The 18,727-nt window shown below is 37.7% G+C and overlaps 1 protein-coding gene across 1 annotated transcript in view; it reads right to left on the bottom strand.

Moving 5' to 3' along the window:
• LOC140152410 (tectonin beta-propeller repeat-containing protein 2-like) overlaps window positions 1–18,440 on the bottom strand; it is a 53,237-nt gene extending 34,797 nt beyond the window's left edge. Inside the window, 12 exon segments of the mRNA XM_072174716.1 lie at window positions 1,209–1,449; window positions 2,891–3,026; window positions 5,068–5,428; window positions 5,431–6,127; window positions 6,180–6,568; window positions 7,778–8,410; window positions 9,766–10,241; window positions 11,678–11,838; window positions 13,652–13,783; window positions 14,432–14,560; window positions 15,937–16,187; window positions 18,256–18,440. Of these exon segments, the coding sequence (XP_072030817.1) occupies window positions 1,209–1,449; window positions 2,891–3,026; window positions 5,068–5,428; window positions 5,431–6,127; window positions 6,180–6,568; window positions 7,778–8,410; window positions 9,766–10,241; window positions 11,678–11,838; window positions 13,652–13,783; window positions 14,432–14,560; window positions 15,937–16,187; window positions 18,256–18,301 (3,652 nt within the window). The 5' untranslated portion in view covers window positions 18,302–18,440.
• Window positions 18,441–18,727: the final 287 nt, after the last annotated feature.

Genomic DNA, 18,727 nt, shown 5'->3' with positions numbered 1-18,727 from the left:
ACCATGTACAGGGTGTCCCAAAAAAATAGGCCCCTCATTGCGCCCTCTTTTTCTCCTATTTCAGAAAAGTTGATGAAGTATATGTTGGTATGTAAAGAAGCCTTTATCCGTTAGCTTTAATAAACCGAAAAAAGTATCTCAATCGCCTCATAACTTTTGAAGATATGCCCTTTTAAAGAAATGTATCCGTTTTTCACTCTGTCCACGGAGGAGGTTTGGCTACTTCAAAGATTGAAAAGTGCATATACCATGCATGAATATAAAACATTCCTTGATGATAACTTTATAAAATAACAACTTTATTTTAGGAAATGGGCTATACCAGTGGGCTTTATCGGAGCTTATGGGTTATGGATTTTGTTAATTTGGGCGAAATTGATGTGGGATGGACTTTCTAATACTTGCAATTACTTATGCTTTTCTCTGTTATTTTATGCATTTTTGTTTTATTATGTTTTTTACTTTCTTACTTTATTGTTTCTTGCTTTCTTTTTATTGACAACATAAGTCATTTCTCTTTTTGGAATAAAAGGTAGCCCTGAAAAGGGCTGTTTAGTTTGTCTTTGGTTCTTTTGAAGTGAGTTTACTGTGCTGCTCTGCCCTCTACCTGGTTGCCTCCTTGAGCGAATACAGGTTTCAGCCCTAGTCCTCATTGCATCAACTGCGTTGCGTACCAACCTTGTGCGCCAGATAATTGCGAATATAGCAGTAATACGTTTGCAAAGATCTTGGATTTTGCCACAAATGAAGAAATCAAGTGGTGTGAGGTCTGGTGATCTTGCAGGCCACTCCACAGCATGACCCATCCCAACCACTCTGTTTGCTATCCGTGGACAGAGTGAAAAATGGATACTTGTCTTTAAAAGGGCATATCTTCAAAAGTTGTGAGCTGATTGAAATAATTGTTTTGGTTTATTAAAGCGAACAATTAAAGGCTTCTTTACATACCGGTACCAAAATATATTTGATTAACTTTTCAGAAATAGGCGAAAAAGAGGGCGCAATGAGGGGCCTCTTTTTTTTGGGACACCCTGTAGAAGAGGTGAGGTCTCCTCCAATACTAAGTGCCAATGACCAATGGGTCAACTGTCTTGTTGTCAAGACTGTTGATCACCCGGTCAGTGTGATTGTTTATCACTTCTGTGTCGCCTGTGTATGTTTGCTGCACAGCAGAGACCAAGGAGTACTAAAAAATTTACTTTACTTACCCAAGAGGTTTCCTTTGGACACATGCATGGTACTCTTGTAATGATAAGAACCACACACCCACACACCAGCACTGCTTGCAGCAAGGTGAGTAGCTCTGTAGATAGGTGATAATTTCTTCAGCCATCCTGTCATATGACCTGTGACTCTGTCCACCCTGTCCAGGGCTGATTGTCCTGCCACTGCTGCAAACATCCCTGCTAACATATTAGGGTCCTGCATTAGATACTCTCCCATTGGGACCTGAGAAAGAAGCAAAAGATATAAATATATGAAGGTCAGGGATAATCATTTTGAAACCCATACTCCCTCTGTATTATCGCTTTACCTATATCTTCCACAACTGGAGTGAGTATTTCAAATGTAGTTACCCAATTTGTCTATTCTAATCAAAGTTCATACTCCCTCTGTGGAAGACTTCAGTTAAATCTTCTGCAGGGGTAGTGTGGATTTTAAATGGAATAGCCCATTGGCTGGATGAAGAGTTATAGTATTTCTACAAGAGCAAAGCTGATTGTCACAGTACCAGTGCAGCCTGTCCCTGTATGAGTGGTCGTACTTTCATTAGATTTGTCTCTGACTTAATCAGGACTGACATATAATTTAGTTTTTCACATACAGATTTTTTTTTTTTGCAATTTCTGTGCATATTGGTATTTTCACAAAATTCATGCCTTAACCCTAACCCGCCTGAATACTACAAAATACTACTTGATATGCGCTGTTCGTGCATGCATCCCACGTGGTGTGATGACGCAATCGCCCTAAGTGATATATAGGCACGGTTTCGCTGGCCAGCGAAGCCCAAGACCCGTGACAAAGTGTCGCCGACCGAGTGCTTGGCATGCGAGGGGTCTCGGGTTCGAATCCCACCCAGAGCAAACAACTTCTTTCCTTCTTTTCTCTCTTTATTCTTTCCTTCTTTCCCTTCCCGTCGCCGAAAAGCCCTTAGGGGGTTAGGGTTAGGTTACCACTATCGAAACTCAGTATAGGCTTCCTTAACCCAAACCCGCCTGAATACTACAAAATACTACTTGATATATGCGCTGTTAGTGCATGCATCCCACGTGGTGTGATGACGCAATCGCCCTAAGTGATATATAGGCCCGGTTTCGTTCGCCGGCCAAGTCCAAGACCCGTGACAAAGTGTCGCCGACGGAGTGCTTGGCATGCGAGGGGTCTCGGGTTCGAATCCCACCCAGAGCAAACAACTTCTTTCCTTCTTTTCTCTCTTTATTCTTTCCCTTCCCGTCGCCGAAAAGCCCTTAGGGGTTAGGGTTAAAACAAAGTTATTATAAGACAAAAGCTCATATGTGTACATCCATATCAAAAGGATGCACTTGTCGGTTGCTACATGTGTCTCATTTTACATAATAGCTACATGTAGGAATGAGTACCAGACTTATCTCAAGTGAAGTTCACATCAAATCATCCGCAAGTCACATGGTTCAGGAAAACAGAGAACATGCCTGAAACCATATGATTTGGGGATGATTTGAAGAGACCTGCACTTCAGATGAGTCTGGTACTTATTCCTAGCTATTATGTCAAATGAGACGCATGTAGCAGCCGACAAGTGCATCGTTTTGATATATGTACACATATTTGTGTTTTTTTAAATATGCGACCTAACCCCTATGACCCCTTATACAGTTACTTTGATCAAGTTTTGGGTTACACCTACCTGCCACCATTTGTCTTCACTTCCTTGGGGTGTGTCAGCTGTCACATTAGTACGGAACCACACTATACCATCTTCATCAATAGCCCAGCCATTGTTCTTGCCATCCAAAGCAATGCATACAGCTCTCAAACGGAAACTGAAAATAGTAGAATAAATCAGTGGTTTGAACTCTTGATCCTTGTGAAATCTTTATACTCAATGCAAAATGACAAGATAATATACAAGCTATGCAAAAAAAGAAGATATATGTATCACATCATCACAAAATAAGAAAGAAAAACAAAATATTATTAACTTTAGAGGTATCATAAATTGGTAAATATAGCCCTAATTATCAATATTCAATACATACCGTATTGTCTGTAATAAACACTCCCCCTCTAATAAACGCCCCCTCCAATTTTTCAATGAAAAATGTACAAAAATGCAAACATTTCCATGCCATATCGTGTGACTAAGCTTGCATCAGTCATGTCAGTGACAATCGCTAAATTGCATGGACAAAACCTATTACATGTATGATTCAAACTTCCATTTCATTGCCTAATTATGCTAGAATTTCACTAATTTCATCAGATTCTTGCTGATGACACACTTACGGATGTAATTTTGTTGCATTTACCACCAAATTACAAAATCACAGAAAAACAAAGAAACAATTCCAATCACATAAAGTTGGTATCCCTTGCAAAAACTTTTGAATTTCAGCATTAATCCATACATTGATTTCATCAACAATTCTTGTAAAAAGTGTCATTTTCACAAAAATACCTGGTCAAGGAAAATTAATTGAGCAATCTTTCGAGGATCATTGCTTAACATGGTATTAAACTTAAAGCTCTGTATGTGAAATGATTGTGTTGCATAGTATTTCAATTTTGTTTATTCATTACCGTATTTCCTCGAATAAACGCCCCCGGGGGCATTGCATTTTCTAAACGGGGGCGTTTATTAAGGGTCATTTTAGCAGGACAATTACTGTTAAAATCATTAGGTAAGCTTAAAAGTCACGCTAAAATGATGAACTATGAACTAGAAACACTGACTTTTGGTTCACTTCCGGGTTTCCGATGCAGATTTTCACCAATTATTGCTGCTATTATCAAGGAACTTGGTAAGCTTACTACCAAGATAGCGTGAAAATATCTGCATTTTTTAAACATCTTGGTTGAAAAAAGTGGTGGGCGTTTATTTGAGGGGGGGACTATTCGAGGATATACTGTATTTATTCCTGAAATTCCATCAATACAAATGTACTAGTCTCCCTGAAGACCTCATTATATATGTATACATCCATATCAAAAGGATGCACTTATAGGTTGCTACATGTGTCTCTTTTTACAAAATTAGCTAGGAACAAATACCAGACTTCTCTCAAGTGGAGTTCACTTCAAATCATCCCCAAGTAACATGGTTAAAGCTAGAACATACCTAAATCATGTGACATTGGGATGATTTGAAGTGACCTCCAATTGAGGAAGTCCCGTATTTTTACTAGCTATTAAGAGACACATGTAGCAGCTGACTTGTAAGTACATTGTTTTAATTACATCCATATGAACATGATAATAAGAATATAATATACAGTGAGCGAAAGAATTAAGGTACCAGTTATGTTCACCCCTGTATATCCTAAATAAAGACAAATATGTCAAAATTAAAATAAGCAGTCAATACCTGTACTCTTTAGGTCTGATTTAAGACCATATTTGTTTCAATTGGTTGAGAATTAAAGAAACAGTGATCTAAAACCTAATGAAGAAACGAAATCAAAAGTTGCACTTTTGTGTACTAATCAATGAAAGCACAACGCTAGTTTTAACATGCTAATCAATGGAAGCGCAGCGCTAGTTCTCTTGTTCACGAACACTTAGTGTACAAATCAATAGGACATTTAATGCAGCAAACTGCAACTTTTAAATTGGTATCTTCCTTGGGTTTTGGGATCGCCGCGACTTTATTTCTTGAACAATTTCAACAAATGAGGTCTTAAATTCGAGCTAAAAGATGCGGCTATTGGCTGCTGGTTCCAATTATGACATATCTGTCTTTGTTTGGGATATACAGGAGGTGAACATAACTGGTACCTTAATTTTTTGGCTTACTGTATATAGTATGTGATGCGACCGACAACTTGTGTGACCAAATTCTAACCCTGAAACCAGTAGCGGGCTTACCTGTCTGTCACCTCCCTCCATAATCTTCCTTGTGGTTTGATACTTGAGATATCCGTTCTAAACACCACCATTTTGTCATTGTTGAGACCCCAAACAACACCACGGTTGGCTGCAATCTGCTCAATAGACATGTTACTATCAACTTGTGTATTCCTAGTGTACGGTCGATCCCTGCTGATATTCTTGTGAACACAGATCTGACCATTTGTTTTGATGATCCATGCTATATTATCGTCAAGACATATAAATGCGACATCCTTGCACGCTGGTTCCCATTTTGAACCCACTGGCGATCGGGTCGTGATAGGAGCACTTGCGTAAGCCATGCTGGTCCGCCTATGTAACCTCCACACTATGCTTTCGAAGGTGAGACTGCAACCTGCATGGCCGAGTCTTTCAATTTGTTCCATTTGTAATTGACGCTATTCACAAGAGTGTGGCAGATTTTATCATGATTGTCAACGCACCAAATATTTCTCTCCGAGACAAGGAGTTGAGTGATGAATCCAGGCACGGAACACTGCATCCAACTCCCAGCCAATTTTTGTTGAATGTTTTCAGGCATGGGAACATCATCCATACTCTGCGAAGACTCCCCTGACGTAGACATCTCATCTCTCATGGGACTTGTGAGCGGCAACGGATCAACTGCTAAGGTTGGTGTTCTGTATCTGCCATAAAAATCAAAATCCTCTTCTGTTCCTGCCGGCTTGTCCAGACTCTGGACTGGACTTCCAAATGAATCCGAGCGATTTCTATCGTCAGCAGCATTGATGTCGGCATCTTCTTCGGTACTTCCCATAAGCTTTTCAGTACTGTCTTCATCAATGTCAATTTGAAATTCCTGCGGTGCCGAAGCAGACAATGTGTTTGCACTTACAAGTAACACTGGATCATCGCTCAAAGGATTGTCATTAGTTAATTGTACATCAAGATTTGCACCTGTTCCAAGATAACCTTGAGACTGCAAAGTTCTTGGGAGTTCCGCTTCTTCCAAAGCCTCCCCGGTAAGACCCGACAATGATCTCATCAAGCCTTGGTTTTGAAGGCTCGCTGCTTGCTAATGCGGTTACATTAGCAAACTCTGAATCGCTTCCATTGGTCAATCTCGCATCGGATGCTGCTGCTTCTGATGCAAGAATGTCAGCCCTCTGTTGATCTGCTGTCACACTACCATGAGGGGTGACAAGACTTTTTGCATCAGATCCCACAAGGGTCACATCCTGATACATTGTTGACTGATTCTTATCCAATTCATTTTGGTCCTTTTTCACTGGAGAGCTATCCACTTGCCTCTCAGCATGCACAGCTTTAGTTCTTTCTGCATTTTCATCAATTTCATTATCTGTTCTTTGCACATTTTCCTGAGCATTAATACTAACAATCACAGTACTGATCTCTTGATCATCTTGCTGGGATCCAGCCTTTTTATTTCCATTATCACTGTTGTTAGCTTCATCAGCTCCATTTGTACTAGATGGTATTTCTTTCTTCTTAGCACCTGCATTAGGATATAAAAGAACTGATGTAACAAATTATATCCTAAATTTGTCAATTCATGCAAAGTCTACTCCCAATAAACATATCTGGAGCAGGTATAATTGAATACCTGGGTGAAAGAATGGTCCAACTTCATCAAAATTGGCCAAGGGTGTAGTACCCCCTTAACCCAATATTTGTGGAAGAAGGGCCCAACTCCATGGAGTTGTGCCTTTCTTCCATGAAAACCATGATTAAGTGTATGTGGAAGACTATTTAGAGAGTGGATTTTGGCTCATCTTTCACACACAAGGAAGAACAGTCTGCTGGCAATCAAATACTGGGTCTAACTCATTTTTATAAAAATTTGAGTTGGGCCCTTCTTCCACTCAGGTATTCAATTGTTCATATTATAATTTTGATCACAGGAGGTAAATTTTGTACTTTCAACATACTCCATCAAAGTCGTATAGGGGCTGCACCTGACCTTGTTAAAAAATGTGAATAATGCCAGTGGCCATGTTTTTATTTACATGTTTTAACAGCACCCTGTCTGTTTACATGCTTAAAAGTGACAGGCCTAAGCAGTGCACACAAAATTGTCTATTGCAACTTTTTTGCCTAAGATGTACAGACGGTCCATGATGTGATGAGGTACTGGCCCCCACTGGCTACGTCACTGAATAATGCATACAAAACAGCTTGACTATGGGCTTCCATTTGCAAGAAAAGCATACTTCAGTTGTAACCTTTTTAGAACACCCTGGCACTTTATAACTGAGTGCCAAGTCTTGTCTCTTTGCCACTGTCAGATCTTTGATGACAATGACTCATTACAATACAATTGAGATTTGTGGATAAACATAGCAATAAATCCACAGTAAGCTCATCAAATCCAAATATTACATTAAAGCCATAATGTATGATCTTATAATATGAAATTAGTTCATTTTTTCAAACCTCATTTTTCGGCCAAATTTGCTGTGTTTGTAGGTCAACAGAGCAATTTTGACATAATTATGAATTTATGTCTGCCATAGAACTCCATGTTAAACAATCAAAATAGCCAGTGGAGTTCACTTTCACTTTCCCTTGTACTATTTTTAAAATGGACAGAAAGCCTTCGCGGCAGTTATTACTAATATTATTTCAGCATTTTGGGTAAGCAATAACAAAAATAAAATTTGGCAGAAATCGTACTCTATGGCTTTAGGATTAATTACTCACCTTTATTTTTCTTCTTTTTTCTTTTTCACTGGTTTCGGTTGCACAATATCATCATCATATTTCACCTCACTAAGTTTCTTCAAAGTCTCTTCATCAAACCTCTTTGGTGAAGTATCCTCAACAGCCTCTGTAGCTTCCAATGTTTCTTGCACACTTGTAGTTTCCTCTTGTGGGCTTCCGGCTGCCACCAAACCGGCAACCTGTAATCCTGTTGCCAGGGCTCCCATAATGGATGATGTCCTTGATGATGCCCTGGGTTTTGTTTTTTCCTGAACGTTCTCCTGATTGTTGGAATCACTTGAATCATTTGCTGTGCTTTCTGCACTCTTAGTACTGAGCTGTGATTGGACTTTCCCATCTGATACTGCTGCACTTTGTACATCACCTGATGTCTCAGTAAGCACTTCATTGTCCTCCTCCTCCTCCTCCTCCTCATCATCATCTTCCTTCTCTTCCCCTTCTGCATCTTCCATTATCGCATCTTGTGATGGTTTGGCTTCATCCTTGGTGTCCTTCTTCAGTTGAGCAGCTTTATGTTTGATCTCAAGTGCGCCTTCTTTGATGCTTTCTGTAAATCTAGCAGCATCCTCTGCGATATCATCAGCAGCCCTTGAGAAGAATGACTTGACAGATTTACGTTATCTTGCTGGTTTTGTTTTCATCTTGCTGTAATACAATTGGTGGGTTCAGTTGTTGAAGTTGTTCAAGCTCCTCTGGTGAAAATTTGATGTGCTCTGAGAATAAAAAATATAAAACAGGTTCAAAATAATGATCTATTCCTAAAAGGAGTAGTTGTTTAATCCAGAAAACAGTTGTATCATCAGCAAATAATATAGTTTTGGCGTGTTACAGATATCATTCATACAAAATAAATAGAAGTGGCCCAATGATTGATCCTTAGGGTACACCACACTTGGTATTTTCTGCTTGTGATGATAAGTCTCTGTTATAAGAAACAAATTGTTTTCTGTTTGAAAGATAATTTGTAGATGCCTGGATGCCATTAATTACTGCTGCCCACCTAGTTAATTCTTTTCCCTAATTTGGGGGTGTGAAAATAAATTAAATTACCCACCCAGTAAATTATCTTATTTACCTCCCTGAGTTGTTATACATAAACACTTTCATGCAGTGCCAAATTCTGTCAGCAATGCATATTTTATCAGGGCAGTATATCAGGGACAAGATCACATGGGAGAGGGGGACAAGCAAACATTTACCAACTCTCAAGAGTTCATGTCATCATTTTACTTCTATAAAGTTTGTTCAGCTTATAATATAAGGCGGAAAAAATGAAGACTCATAACACCGTGTATTGATATAGAATGACATCCATGCAGTTGGGTGCAATTATGCTAGTTGTGCGTTGCGTAATGTGTGACTGGCGCATGCTTATGTGAATTGGGACTTTATTGATGCATGCAGTAACAAAAGCCGAATAATTTCCGCCTTATATAAGCTGAACAAACTTTAGCTACATATACATGGTTTACACATTAAAGTCATAGAAACCAGTGACTTGCCAAAAAAGATTATGAAAATAATACAGACAATTGCGAACCATAGGGATCGTAGCGACCGGAGTGCAGCACTTCACGGCATGGGGTCCCTTTTAGATACAAAATTGTAAGTTTTTGGTGAGTGTCCCAATTTTTCTAAATCAACCACTAATGATTGTTATAAAAATTTGGAAATCCGAATAAATTTGGAAAATTTGCATCTCTGTAAGGTTTTTGTTTGATTAAAATCTGTAATGATTCAAGTGCAAACCTGTAATTTACAGATAATTGGAGAGGGGTAAAGGGCAGAATTATTCTGAGTAAACAAAAATGTCAGGCCAATTAGAATGAAAATAAGGTGAATAGTCACAGTAAATGAATCATTTTGTACAAAATGCCAAATCATGACCTATTTCCATGCTAGTGTACCTGCGGGTACATTAGGGTGGCTCCATGTATGTCCATCCATACACAAAAATATTTTATCACATACAATTCACTTTAATACCTTTAACATTGGCTTTATCAGGTTGAGTTGCTATCCTAATCAGTGGTCTCTCCGCTCCACCACGTAACACAAAAATCTCATCATCACAAACAGCTACAGACATTATGCTCCCAACTTTGCCTTGGCTACTAGCTAACACACTGGCACCACTTGGGTTAGATGGATCAACAATCACCAAGAAACTGTGGGACCAGGATAGCACAAAGGATTCCATGTATATAAGAAGAGGTCCAAACTGAAGATCCCCTGCTGCTGGTTTGATGGCTGTAAGTAGTCCTAAATCTGGCAGTAATGTGATGTTACCATGTGGTGCTGAGATGAGTTCTTTGTACATGACCGTTTCAAGTACTTGGCCATCTGAGCCGACTCTCCAGAGGCGTAATCCTGGTCGAGAGGCATAGAATGTAGCGTCTTTTGGTTTGCAGATTGCTGGTATGAAGTGAGCACCAAAAAGTCCTTTGCTGCAGAAATAAATTATTATGATAGATAATTGTATGCTAGGAAATGACCATGGTGATGGGAAAACATATGTCTTGCATTTGCATTCCAACAACAACAACAACAACAACAACAACAACAACAACAACAACAACAACAACAACAACAACAACAACAACAACAACAACAACAACAACAACAACAACAACATTAGGCTTGTTGGAACAGATGACATTTTAGCAGCTTCTTGAAAGTGCCAACAGTCTGAGCATTAGGGAAAATGAAGTCATTTATATGAATGAAGCAAGCACCATCCCTGGTCTTGTTCTTTAGTTCCTAGTGATTTTACGATGTCTGGATTTGCATATGTTATGTTTATGGAAATACATTTTGTTAGGGAAAGCCTGTCTTTGGGTTTTATTGGAGTTCTAGTCTTAATACTTTTTCAAGTCTTCAAAATTTAGTTTCATTTAATGTGTTCTGTAAAAAAAACCTGAATATGAATATGAATAATCTTCAAGTAAAACTTTGATGACTTCAGGCATTAGATTGCCCTTTCCTAAAAAAAATGGGAAAAAAATGAAAATGCACAAGAAATTGGGCAAAAAGTACCAAAAACAGGCTGAAATTAAATAAAGTTGTGGAAATTTTGACTAAAAAAATGAATTCAGTTTTAAAACTGAAAATTCTTGTGCCTGTGACTTACTACAAATATTTAAAATGCTTAACAATATCAATTCTCTGGCCATTGGAAAATTATGTATGAACTAGGTTATTTCCTGCATGTTTTAGTCACTTGATACCAGTTTAGGCAATCACTTCAGCTATTTCTTTATAGAGAACACATCTTTACAATTATTCAAAACAATAAGTTTTGTCAAAAATAGGCCTATAAGGCAATAATTATACCTGTTGCATGTTTATCATTTACAAACACTGCAGATATGGTATTAAAAGTTCTGGTCAAGATCCAATCTTAACTTTATTTGACCTTCAAATCTTAACAACAAACAAAGTGTGATCAAAACAAACATGAGACCTTGATAACAAATCTGTGATACAAACTGAATATCAACAATAATAATGTGATCAGCTCACATAAATTCGAAACATGTTGCGGGGCCTAACTTTGAGAATATAGGCCTTTAATTAAAAGACACATGCCATAAAAATGTTTATTTTTTTAAATTGAATTTTTAGTATTTTTTGGAGGTAGTGCTGATTGAAAAAAAGGGATCAGCAATTTCCTCTTTGTTATCAGTACTGTGTAAATGATTACACTAACATCCAAGGAATGTGTGGCAATTTGTGTTTCATCTTCAAAGTAAATATGGTACAAAAACAAATGTGATGTCATTCAAGCTTACTGACGTATCTTCACAGGAAATTAAAGCTATGTCAATAGTAAATTTAGAAATGTTTGTAGTTTTGTGAGAGCAGATCATATGTTTTTCCATACCTTTTCCTGGCCTGTTGCCCAGCCTGTTGAATTCTATAGTTCTCATCAGTATAACACAGCACAGTCCTGTTGTAAGTGGAGACTATCAGTATCTTGTAAGCGTAACTGAGCTGAACGACGGGACTGTCCTCATGAAGTATCTTCATGGGTGTGCATTTATTCTGAAAACAATCCCAGCATAGGTTAGGTTAAAGGCCCATTCAGTGATTTGCTCATCCGGACGGTCGTAAAAATCATCAAAATTCAGATTTTGGTACCTTTGTAATTGGCATAGATGTGCTAACATAGCCTGCTAGTGGTTCGGTCGAAAGCCGTGTATTTTAGACAAAATAAAGCATTTGCATGATTCTGGACTTTTGATACTGACAGTACAAAAGTCCGACTCGAGATCGAAAGAAGCTCACTCTCCACGTTACCAACACGCGTTGCGTATTGTTTCTACTACTTATTACATCAGTAGCTACTATTTTAAACAAAATACACAATTTTAACTGTTTTTCATATTTGAATTGACCGTTAGTTTGCCTCGGTGACCTTTAATTGCTTATTTTGTTTTCTACTACAAAATTGTAGCTTAAAAGCGTCTGTTTTAAATCAATTTAGACTCTACTTCCCCGTGTTAGAAACACTGGACTAGGAAGTTTTTCCAGTCGATTAATTGGCGCACTGTACGAAAATCTCGATTTTCTCAGAGTTGAAGTAGAAAACCTTTCTAAAACTTCTTTTTTGACTAATTTGTCGATGTATTCAGGGGAAAAGTGGTTTAATGAAATTCTGTAGTCTTATTCTTTATTTCTAAGCAACTCTGACAAATTTCCATTTTTTTTTAATGTTTCCTGTGAAATCACTGAAAGGGCCTTTAGGTTAGGTTAGAAATAAAAATAATTATATGGCAGTGTTTGCAGGTTTTTGCCGCAAGTGGAACCACTTGGCAAATTGCCGGCAAAAATGGCATAAACTAAAAAAAGTGATGAGTAGTTCACTTTTTTCATCTCAAAACAAATTATTAAAGTTACAAAAATAATTTCCTGAGTGTAACAAGGCCAGATTTGGTAATTATAGGTAACATATTAAGAAATTAAAGGCATAGGTTTTCAAGCTCAATCACTAGTGCATTTAACTGCAATGTGGCATACCGTAAAAACTCTTGCAATGTGTTTTACTATCAAGCGCTTTTGACAAAATTAAATTGTACCAAAGTCTGGTGCTTTACCAACTGAGCCAATGGAGTTGAGACACACATTTTCAGGTTTACTTGTTTTCGTATATAACTATGGGTATCGATGATTTGCTCAAAACCCTTTACACTTTTGTGGATGGGGCTCTTCATGTTTGCATGGTTTAAATGCGCTCGATAGTAAGCACATATGCTAACTGTCGAGTTTTGAATTCAAAACTTTTTCATTTTAAGGACTTGATGAGACAAAAAATAGGAGCTATTACTGAACAGGGTGCAACTCTACTACTAGTCTTATTACAACACTGCCCTACCCCAACCCTAAACCCTAACCCTAAACGAGGACTGGACTCAAGTCTAGCAAGTTGACCCTATTCGGTAATTGTACCAAAAATATGTTGATGGTTGATCATTATTGTTATTGTTTATGAGCTTTCTGTGCAACTGTTTAATATTTGACTGACTTATGAGTTTTTGCAATTTTTTGCCATTTTTGCCAATTTAAACCAGGCAAAAACTACCAAGCAAAAACTGGCAAAAACAGTTTTTTGCCAGTTTTTACCACTTTGCTGGCAATTGCTGGCAAAAACCTGTTTTTGCCGGCAAAAACCGAACCCTATTATATGGCAAACAGTAAAACTTTAATAAGGATTCACAAACACCTGTTACAACTGTTATACTTTGAATGGGTAAAAGGCACCACTGTACACTGTTCAGTGGCACATTCCAGCCGCATGAAGTTTTTGCAATTTCAATTTCAAGTTTGGTCCCATGAATTGAAGAAAGTTGATTCTTACCTGGTAGAAGTCTACTTCTGTATAGACAACTCCTCCTGAAGTATCCCCAGTAAATAGCTTCATACCATTAGTACTCCATTCTGCGCATGTCACGCTGCCTTTATGAACATTATTGAGAACAAACTTCTTCACCTTGTAAGAAAAAAATATTAACAGGTGATATTTAACATTCATATATACTCCTAGATAGTTAACCCGTTGCACGGGTATAGATAAACACATAAAAGAATGAAGGGAATTTTAAAAGATGAAACCTTAGTGCCTCACACCATATTAAAAACCCTTTGTGTGGTCTTTGGTGGATCCAAATATACATTTTTGTTTTAAAATGTAAAAACACATTGTAATGTGTAGGTAGATGTACACATATTTGTTACTAGTTTTCAAAACAAAACACTAATATATGGCTATCAACCTTAGCATCAAATGAGTATTTGGTATCGCTATAACATTACATTAATTGGATTTTTATATAATAGCAATAGATAAAATGTTGTCTGTTGTGCAACAGGTGCAAAAAATGTGTCAGCTGGTAAATATGGCTAATTGTTGCCATTGGGCCATTCCAGTTGATAACCATACATCCTCTATGGAAGACATGGCCTTAATCTTCCATTTCAAATGGAGTTACCTGAATGACTGACTCTTCTTTGAAAACTACACCTCTGCATGAGAGATTAAGGTTATGTCTTCCAAAGGGGGGGGTATGGATTTCATTTAAACTGGAATAGCCCATATGCTGACATCCATTACAACCATATAAAGTATCACTTGGCTTACCTCTTTTGTTCTCCCGGGTAGTTTGGCTGGAATCAGGTAAACCTCCACTTTGCTGTTGGTAGTACCTACAGCTAGCTGATGGTCCAAACATGTCAGTATCCGCACACAACATATCCGACAGTTTTTGTCCTGGTCAACAAATAAAAGCACCAAGGTCAATAAATTATGACTTTTGAGAAAAATTATTATAAAGCCAAAGAGAAGGAAAATCATTGACAGAAACAAATCTCAAACTGAAAAAGCATAAGTTTACATTACATTTTGACATTTTTAAATGAATTTTGACCCATTTTGTGTATCAATTCCTGCCAAATGAGTGCAACCTATAAGTTTGATTTTTTTTTCATAATAATTGAACATTTGTGCATGTACTGAGCATGTTCTTTTAGTGATTGCACAATTAGAAGTATGACAATTTAATTTAAGAAATTGAGACGATTTAATTTAAGAAATTGATTTGAGGTATTTGTATAATGATGCCACGTAAGACATGGTTCACAACTTCACAGTGGACAATGGTAAAAGTGCATTGCTTCCTATGTCTTTAGTTATAAATATTCATCTCAGGGTCACATCACTGTGCAGCAAAATATATAATTTTTTATAAATGTGTACATGTACATCCATATAAAAGGTTGCACTTGTTGGCAGCTATGTGTCTTTTTACATAATAGCTAGGAATATAAACACATCAACAAAAATAAGTCCCCCTCCCAATATTTTGTCATCGCATTGTAAGGTTTCGTTTTGTACCAATAAAACTAACTTTGAAATAATTATGACTGTTTACTAAATGTGTGAAAATGAACGATGTCCATGACTTCAGGGCTGAATGAGCCCATATTAGTCAGAAAGTAAGCCTATGCTTGTCACAAAAGTTGATTCATGGCTTGTCACTATTATGCAAAACCCATGTGGACTGTGGTTGAGTGCAGTTTAAAATCCTCACCAAGTGAACATTCAGCCATGCATGCAAATCCCTATCTTGATGCAGAGCTCAGCACAGTGAGTGCTAAGATGGTCAGTCTCATTCCTTGTCCCAATACACCTTGCAGTTAACAAGCATAGGCCTACTTTGTGACTTTTGGAACGGGCAGTTTTTGTCTTTTAATTTGGGCTCATTCAGCCATGAAGTCATTGACATCTTTCATTTTTACACAACACCTACATGTAGCAAACAGTCATATAATTATTTCTCAGTTAGTTTCATTGGTACAAAGTTTTATTCTACGATGTTATGACGTAATTTTGAGAGGGGGACTTATTTCTTCTGATGTGTTTATACCAGGCTAATCTTAAGTGGAATTCACTTCAATTCATCCCCATGTCACCTGGTTTAGGAATGCTGATAACATTCCTAAACCAGGTGACTTGGGTATGATTTAAAAGTGACCTACACTTGAGATGAGTCTGGTATATATCCTAGCTAAATTATGTAAAAGAGACACATGTAGCAGCCGACAAGTGCATCCTTTTGATATGGATGTACACAAATGATCACTTACATCACATTTCAATTTGAAAAGCTGGTGGTCCTTCCTATCATATGCAAATGTGATTGGAATATTGGCTCCTAGCACAATAAAATCCTTGTTAGCATCCACACACATGTACTCAATGTTGAGATTAGTCAGTCCTCTTTGGGCTTTCTTCGGCAGCAATGCCTGCATCTTATCTAAAGGAGCAAACTCTTGTAGCTCTATCTTCCTGGACCGTGTCGTACATTTGACTGACTTCCATGTAGGATCACTGTCAGCTGTAACAAATAATATATAAAATAAAATATATTTAATAGTAATTGTCAGTAGAATACTCACCAAAATCTGATTACCAAAAATATGACCAAAAAGTTTTTAAAATGGGTGCTCATAAAAATAAAAACTCAAATGTAACAATGCATTGGATTTATTCCCGGTACAAATATAAAGATAATTGCAATGGATCAGTCCCATTTCAATATTACTTTTGCATTTCCCACACAATAATGTTGGAATGATAGTAGGATGGGAGACTTAGGCTAAAACGGTAAGAACTCTGAACTGTGAATTTACATGGACTCATTTCGTACTTGCTTGGCGAGAGTTACTTCAGAACTTTAGCTTTGAATTTTCACACGAAATGACACAATAACATATTCGAGGCTACATTTGTAGTGTCCATTGTTAGCATTTTTCGGTAGATCAGCATTGACATTTTGGCGGGCATTTTGGCAACATATGTTAAATGTTCTGTTGATGTTTAAATTTGAGATCATAGTTTAATGAGTCAATGGTATATTTTAGTGTTAAAAAGCAAAATGTTGCTTATTTTGATCAGTCTAAAATTGAGCTGAAGTGCAATTTTAACAACATGTTTGATGTACGTAATCACCAGTTGTGATCAGCTGTGTTTTACTTTGTAACTTCCACTGCTTTACACTGTATCATCATCATGTCATGCTTCATTGATTTCTACTAGATTCCAATAGCTTTGGACTCTAGCCTCGAATGTGAAGCACAGTGAGCAAATTGGATGCTATGTAGACTTCTTGAGTAATTAAGCTGTAAGGCGAGAGTGAAAAAGACACACTTTATTTACATGTAGTTTTGAAAAACATACTGGCAATGTTATTAGTTAATCACAAACCACATGAGCTATAAAATGTATGGCCAGCTAGGTCATGAGGCTGAGGATGTTTGTTTTTAGTGGACTCTGCACTGTAAACTACTTGCACACTTTTCCTAGTATGCATGATGATGTATGGTGGTCAAGGCCCCCGCTCGGCCAAAAAAATATCAACATGGGCAAAGCCAGGCCCAAAGACCAGTACAATCAATGTCACAATGATAATGGTATGCTGGATTGCTGGTTATAGACTAGTTCGCAAGGCAAACTTAAAAAAACCGGGCAAAACAGACGTGTCATTTATCGGTATGACATTTTCGTTATTGACGCTGCCCTATTTTAAGTTTGCACAGAAGAGGCATCTCAGGTTTAGTGCGTCGATTGTCAGTAAAATGCACATATACTCACTCTAAATTGTTCATCAAACTAATCCTGCGTTCCTTATGAAAAGAACCATGCTGCATTGTATGTACAATCACCAAAAAAGATGAAAAGCGCATCTAAAAAATTCGGTGCGTGCAAGCTTACGGGACTAAAATCAAAGTCACAAAACAGCCTATAAACAAAGTGACGTCATCGCTTTGCCACAGAGCCAATGACGTAGCGCTGACATGTACCACGTGACATCTGATCATGTGATATTTCATATTTACGGCATTAAAAGTTGAAGTTGCATTGAAAAATTTTGTGTGCTCTGGAAACTTATTTTTTTCTGGATTCATAATGGAGTATTAATTACAATTTCAGCCATGCACGTTTAGGTAAGAAGTACAACAACCCGTGTAATTAATATTATGACAAACATGCAGATATTTAAGCTTCTGGAGCCTTGTACTGTTTATTAATTGCTCTAATTGAAATTACGTTGCACTCGCTTTCTGCATACAGATCCTCCCATACCGTACTAGCAGAGCTAAGTACGGTATGGGTTCCTCGTACTAGTTATAGACTACAATACATTGTACATGTTATGTTGCAGTTACAAGCATGGTTTTAGGGAAACAACTTCGTTCCATAATACCACATTTTAGTAGCAAAATATCAGTCAGTGCAGTATGTCTTAAAAATCTATGATTAAAAATCATGTGTGGTATGTGCAGGCATTGGGAAAACCCCATTTGTGATTATGTAATGCCGACAAGGAGCAACGCCAACGCCAAGAATAGGTCGACCAAAAGATGTAATTTTTGGGGGAACACAAGCAATGAATTCCTTCTTACCTCGTTTCTTTTCCATCTTTAAAAGGTCCTCTTTCAGACCATCCATTGTTGTTTTTCCTGATGGTCCTTGATAGGTATTAAAAGCATCGACAAACTTTGACCAGATACACCTCTATTTCACATCGCAGTTCCGTATGGTCATGTTATCAAAATTAGGCGTTTTCACAGTCTTGATTATTCGTTGGCCCGAGCAGGCGCTTTGGCCCGAGCGAACAACGATTGTGATACGTGGTTGTGAAAAAGTCTAAATAAGTGTTGCCAACTCGAAATCCTCAAAGTGTGTTAAACCGAAACCTACGATCAACTTTTTAAAATCGCTTTCTAGGAATGAGGTCTAGGAGATCGAAAGGTTCTCCTGGGAGGCTGGAACACGCATGCCCGGTGTCTCAGGATGGGTGGATCCTACATGCATTTCCATGACATACTATTTTATGGTCGTGGTGGGAAGAAAAATAATAATTGTAAGATAAGA

Source organism: Amphiura filiformis, chromosome 5, assembly GCF_039555335.1.
Source record: "Amphiura filiformis chromosome 5, Afil_fr2py, whole genome shotgun sequence".
In the NCBI taxonomy this organism is placed as follows: domain Eukaryota; kingdom Metazoa; phylum Echinodermata; class Ophiuroidea; order Amphilepidida; family Amphiuridae; genus Amphiura; species Amphiura filiformis.
The sequence above is the reverse complement of the archived record's forward strand: the minus strand, read 5'-3'. Positions and strand labels throughout refer to the sequence as shown.